The sequence below is a fragment of the Pygocentrus nattereri genome, chromosome 19, assembly GCF_015220715.1.
Source record: "Pygocentrus nattereri isolate fPygNat1 chromosome 19, fPygNat1.pri, whole genome shotgun sequence".
NCBI classification, from domain to species: Eukaryota; Metazoa; Chordata; class Actinopteri; order Characiformes; family Serrasalmidae; genus Pygocentrus; species Pygocentrus nattereri.
In genome coordinates, this window is record NC_051229.1 from 16,003,638 (window position 1) to 16,010,459 (window position 6,822).

Below are 6,822 nucleotides of genomic sequence, written 5' to 3' on the forward strand. Positions count from 1 at the left end.
CACTTGCAGATTTTTAAATTTAAAGTTTGATTTAAAAAATAAATAAACAAACAAAATCTGGCCAAAACATTTACACACAACTGTATATCATACATTTTATGTCATTTGCAATCTACCTCTAAAGTATTGCTTGTGGAGGTGTATATCTGCCTGTATTGAACCATGTTGCAGATTATGTGAACTTTTTGTTCTGCGGCTCAAAGATTAAGGCGTGTTTGTCAGAAAAACAAGTTTAATTGAACAGTTTTCACAAAGACAAAGAAATGAATTAAAATATTACTACATTTTAAAAAAGAAGAAAAAAAAGTCCCAGGCACTGCCATCTGTCTCGACTCCAAAAGCATGTTGGTTCATACAACCATACGCCCAAGTATGTTCAAAAATAAGGACTATCCACATTCCTGACAGATAACCTGAGAGAAATAAAAAAAGATCCAGTAATATAATGAACCAGATTTTACAAGATACTGACTACTAGTGTATAGTAGGTGGTAAAAGCTATTATACATAGAAGTAACTTCATATTATATTGAATTAAATAACCACTGAGTATTATAAATGACAAACTTACCACAGCGGCCCTACTGTACAAGTCGGTATGTGATATATCGACCTGCAGTTTCACTGGGCCTGATGATCTTCACCACCTGATTGCAGAGAAAAATAAATGAGTCCTCAGAGGTGCTGACAGGGCTGCAGATACTCTATTGTGATTTATCCAGATTAAATATTGTGCTGCATTATTTTTGACTGATCACACAAAAATGTTTATTCACAGAAACTAATGCAGCATCTCTAATTAGTCAGAATTTTAACAGCACACATTTGTACACACTGAGCCTTCCGCAGTATCAGCATCACAAAAAACAATATTTCACTAACAATTCATGAGCAATATATGGTGAAGCCTTATGTGGCTGCATGCTTCACCATTTCAATGGAGAAGTGCATTTGTGTGGTGTTCTATTGTTACCTGTCCTCGTTTGATTCCAAAATATCGAGCCACTGGATCTCCAGCTTGAATCCTGGGTAACTGGCTCTCCTTCAGCTTACTGACAACAGTTAAGGAAAGTCCACTCAAAGAAACAATGCAATGTTCACAGCTCATAAATCAGGCCACAGTTATCCTGACAGTGTGTCTATGTTTGATTTTATAACACTGCAGAAAAAGTAGCTCATGAAACTGCCACTGAAGCTCAGCATCACAAAAGAACCATCAGTGAAAGCTTAATTCATGTTTTAATATGAAACAGCTACATGCTTAGAAATAAAGGCTCCTGATTGGTTCTTCACTTGGATGTACAGTTCTAAGAAAAACCTTTATTTGGAACGACACCTGACATTATGTGGAGGTTCTTTGAACTGGAAAAAAAAAAGTTCTTCACACGAACATTTCATTTCCAATTAACTTCTGTTTGGCTCAAATGAGGTTCCAGCCAATGTATTGGATCAGCGCTCGTAAGGATACTATCTTGCTAGCAGCTCGGCCACTTCTTCCTTTGTCATCACAATGTGCTCAGGAACAAGCTGCAAAGGTCAAACATAGCAATGATGAATTCATATCCACAAACGGGCCATCTTCAGACCTAAAAACTCAGAAGACCTGGATTGTGGAATCACTCATGTATTACAATAATAATAATAATAATAATAATAATAATAATATACACTAAAAGACTAATCCTGACTGTCAAACATGCTTAACATATCTAAACCATAACCATGCATTGAATCTCATGATTAGGTTTGTGCATTTATTCTTTATTCAGTCTCATACGGTCATTTTTGCACTTGTACGTTTTGTAAACACTCCTGTAACGGCTGGGAATGCAAGACTTATGCTAACCATACACTGGAAGACTTTAAAAAGACTCAAGTCTGACACTCCCTCACACATAAAGACAATATCACAGTTTTTAGTCACAGACTATGGTTTTGCATAGACTAGAAATCTTACAGGGTCACTGTCTGCAAGACTGCAACTAGATTTAAGATCATTCCCCCTCATGCACCTGGTGGAAATTTACAAGCAGACACTTTTCATTCCACTCTATAGTTGTACTGATGGGAAGATATGCTGGCTGAGCGTGTAAAGATCTGAGTCTCAGCCCAGTTCACAGTGGAATTGCATGTTCTGGTAGATCATCACCCAAAATTATAACTAATTAAATGTGCAGTTACTAATTTGACAAATTTACACAACACAACATGCAGTGATTCAGCATTGCTGATTGGGTGAAATATACCTTATGCACTAAACCATAAAAAAACTAACAAAATAAAAAAGCTCTGTAACAGAAGGCAAAAAAGTTCTCTGCACATTTCTTTACATCAGTGTTACGCTCAGTGAACCTGAAATATTAAAGCAGTCCGTTTACATTTACATTTACAGCATTTAGCATCTTATCCAGAGCGACTTACAAGAAGTGCTTTGTCAATCTAGAGAAAGTATCTTTGCTAGTTACCAATAGCTTAGAGAAAAAGACAGTCCTGAGCTCAGATACTGCTAGAAACGAAGTCACTGCAGATACCCAGAGAAAAAGAAAGAGTTGAACGCAGAACTCTGTGCCATTCAAAGCAATACAATAACAATAAGATACAATACAATAAACTACAATACAGAGTGCAGTACAATAAATAAGTGCAGCTTATAATTCAGTGCTCATTTAAGTGCTGTGTAAAGAGATAAGTCTTCGGTCTACGTTTGAAGACAGCAAGAGATTCTGCTGTTCGGACAGCCAGGGGGAGTTCGTTCCACCACCTGGGCGCCAGTACAGAGAACATTCTCGACGCTTGTCTTCCATGCGTCTTGAAGGATGGCAGGTCAAGCCGAGCTGTACTCGAAGCTCGAAGGGCTCGTGGTACAGTTTGAGATTTCACCACTGCCATCAAGTAGGTAGGGGCTGGTCCATTTTTGGCTTTGTAGACAAGCATTAGGGTTTTAAATCTGATGCATGCAGCTACAGGAAGCCAGTGAAGGGAGCGCAGCACTGGGGTGATGTGGCTGAACTTGGGGAGATTGAAGATGAGTCGTGCTGCCGCATTCTGGAGTTTACATTTTAAGTTAATAAAAAAACGGATTACTGTAATAAAGTGGGATTCTCTCTGTCTCGCCGCGTGCATGCGCTCGGCCGCTCTCTCTCATGCAAGCACCTGACACGTCACTATATGCATGAGTCAAGACTTAAAACTTACGATAAAATTAAACATGGTTGATTTTGTCACGGCGTCAAGACGAGAAAAAGACTGACCTAAAACAGCCGTCCTGACCACCTCACACGAAACTCATCATTTTATTGCAACACTGGAAATTTGTCTGCGACAGTGAAATTGCTTGAGAAGTCATTTGGTGTAAGGTTGGCATTAAACATAAACTAACCTCGTGCTCTGTGATGTTGATAAGCAGCTCCTGCTGTAGAAACTGCTCCAGGATATATTTGGGTGCCATGTCCACCAATGACTACAAGAAACAGACATTCCAGCAAAATGGTATATAAATTATAAAAGATTATGGTTTAAGATGTATTTTTAATAAGGTAATAAGGTGTAAAAGGAACAATAAGTCACCACTTCACATCAAACCACTCTGAATGACTTGTTTTACATCTTAACAACTGAATTTTATAGAAATCTTTGAAATTCTATAAAAGTGGAATGTCCCTTTAAATTATTATTAAATATAAAATTAGACTGGACAATATTGGTTATTGGTTCATGTCAGTCAATAGAGGTAAAAGTTCATACAAACTCTTGTTTGATACGTTGCCATGGTGCAGATGTGAAGTTCACAATTACACTTATTCATTTAGCAAAGTCTTACAAACTGTACAAACACTCAATGCAATACAAAGTTCTCTTAGAATACACAAGGATTTATAACCTTAAAGACAAAAGTCCCATCATAACTTAAATCAGTGTAATAAAAAATACAGAGAACTGCGGTACTTAAAGAGGAACTCAACCAAATTGTTAAGATGTAAACAAAGTCATTCAGAGTGGTTTGGAGTGAAATGCTTTGTTCTAGAGAAACTTATTGAGTCAGAATTGCTTACAGTGGTGGTGACAGGAACCAGGCGTCCACTTCTAAAAGCTCCATCACAGAAAGTTATTAACATGAAATGGTTATGAAAACATTCCTTTATCGCCTGACATTGTTCTTTGATAGCTTTGTGGTAAAGTTTTGGCCTTAAATATTTTGTTAATCCATTTAATGAGGGGTGTTGTGGGTCAAAATAGTCCCCCAAAAAACTGTTTTTTACACTATTTTATCATCATAAACATTACATATAAAAACTTAGGAGACACATGTAGCTTCACTGTTGGTTTGGGATAGTGAATAAAATGGCTATAACTGAGTCATAGACATCGTGAGCTGTGGTTCCTATCACCAGCACAGTAAAGAAATCAGAGTCTGTAACTTTCTCTATACTGTTTTGTATTGTTCACATCGCAATGATGGAATTATGCAAAAATTTTGGAAAACTGGTGGAATTCCCCTATGAGAAGAAGAGTAAATGAGTGCTGCCGTTGGAGATACCCATGAATAAATGCATGCTTTTCTTACCTGTTTGGCAGAAGGAGTCATCCCCATCTGGACCACAATGATGGCACGGGTGATGTTCTCCTCCTGCATCCGCTGGCAGTACATCTTTATGGTCTTGATGCCCACTTTGGGCTCCTCTGCATAAATGATATGATGTCAAGAAGGAAAAAGAAAATGGATGAGAGAATGGACTGATGCTGAAGGACTCCTCGCCCAGGTTTCCCCTCACCCCGTGTCTTGCACTCTCTCTGGCTGTAGCTTGTTGCCACATTCACTGCCAGTCACAACACTTTTCACACTGCAGAATTTGGACCCACTGAGAGGTCCAGATATTTGGCCTGCTTAATATCTTTGTCTCTTAGAATGATGTCTTCAAATAATTCACACACAGCAATCTAGAGCCCTGAACAAACGCTGATTTGCCTCTGATCTGGGGCTTTTCTTGACAACCTCCAAAAACCGTCAGTGAGTTAAAATTCAGGGCTAAAATCGTGTACCATGAAAGTGGAGATGACCAGTTCAGGATTCTTGCTATTTTCACATTCCACAGGGCCACTAGCAGAAATCTGCTTTATCATAGCCATGGTGTTTGGATAAACAAAGGCTAATGTTACTTATAAAATGTAGGTTTCAGCATTAAACACCAATGCATATAACGATATGCAAGGTTCGTGCATGTTTGGGAATCAATAATTGGTGACTAGTTTATAAGGCAGATATTATCTCATAAAACCAGTCCATTAGTAACCTTTCAGTGGTCAGCTCAACAAAGGCACAACAGACAATCATTTTGGACGCCAACAAAATGAAATAGCAGCTTTATAAAATACTGCGTAGATGCTACCCTGTCAAAGGTACTTTGAGGAAATTTTTAAACCGAGTGTTTTTGTAAAGGGACTACAGACTCCAGCAAACACTTTTTTGTGGATTTTCCTACTCCTTTTGGGTTGATCTCATTCAAGACCTAAAGATAGACTGGTGAGGAAACGATGCCACTGTTATATGACCAAGACCCTTTATTTAAACCCAGGGAGTGCTTTATAATAAACTTGTTCATAATAACCGTTCTAAAATCACCAGAAAAATACCTTTGCGTATGACTTTTGAACACGCAGATCTCTATAATTATCTACATTTGTGAATGTACACCTGGGGCAAAACAAGATATTCTGTAATTTTCTGAACAGATTAAGAAACTTGCTAAGATTTATGAACAGCAGTGGTGGCTGGAACCAGGGACAGCAATGTCTACAGTATCATCATTTACATTTATGGCATTTTGCTGACGCTCTTATACAGAGCGACTTACAATTTGATCGTTTTACACAGGTAGGCCAAGGTGGTGTTAGGAGTCTTGCCCAAGGACCCTTATAGGTATAGTGTAGGGCGCTTACCCTGGTGGGGGATTGAACCCCAGTCTACAGCGTAGAAGGCAGAGGTGTTAACCACTACACTAACCAACCACCATCATCATCATCATCATCATCATCATCATCATCATCATTATTATATGTAATAGTTGATAATAATGATGAGATTAGTTGTAAATCTGAAATCTTTTGAGCACTATTTTGACACAAAAGCCCTGCATGTTCCTCTCTGCCACAAATAAAGTTTGGGGCCATAAACTTCACATCACTGTAAAAGTGTGATGTAGCTTAGCTTGTAGAAGCATTAAACGGTTCAGGCGTCTGGTTCCCATCAGAACCACCGTCAACAGTCCCGACTCGGAGTTTCTCTAGAATACTCTAAAGACTTCGTTTACATAAGCATCGTTTAATGACGCCGAATGTGTGAAGTCCTTTGGTCTGCACAAACCACATGGCCTACCGGGAAAGAAGACGAACATCTGGTCGGTGGGGTCGTCGTTGTGAGCCACCAGCACGGTCAGGTCAGTCCGCCTGGGGCGACCCTCACTCGGTTTATCTCCAAACTGGCTCTTAAACTCATCCAGAGTCTGATCCAGCTCATCCTGGGTCACCAGGTATCCTCGATCATGGCACAGCTGAGAGACACAAGCCCGAGATGAACTCAGCACGAAGAGGAACGAGACAAGTCAACATCCGACTCACTAACCGACACCGAGCGCGTCAGCGGCGCTCAGTCCAGCACAGCCTCACCTGCATTATCGTCTTCCGAATTTTCCACAGGCGGTAAGTCTCTTCTTCATCATCCATGACGGCGATGTGTAGCTCCGGACCGTAAATGACCCACACGCCGCCGAAAACAAGACTTCCTGCTCTGGACAAACCGCGTCATCTGACGAGCCACATTAGGGC

At 39.6% G+C, this 6,822-nt stretch overlaps 1 protein-coding gene across 1 annotated transcript; it reads right to left on the reverse strand.

The window, feature by feature from the left end:
* Positions 1 to 214: 214 nt before the first annotated feature.
* On the reverse strand, positions 215 to 6,822 carry polr2ea (RNA polymerase II, I and III subunit E, a). The gene is made up of 8 exons (XM_017697139.2): positions 6,664 to 6,822; positions 6,374 to 6,548; positions 4,565 to 4,680; positions 3,380 to 3,460; positions 1,469 to 1,527; positions 974 to 1,052; positions 572 to 647; positions 215 to 413 (listed from the first exon to the last, which is right to left on the reverse strand). The coding sequence occupies exons 1-7, from the start codon at positions 6,718 to 6,720 to the stop codon at positions 582 to 584; spliced, it is 633 nt and encodes a 210-aa protein (XP_017552628.1). The 5' UTR covers positions 6,721 to 6,822; the 3' UTR covers positions 215 to 413; positions 572 to 581.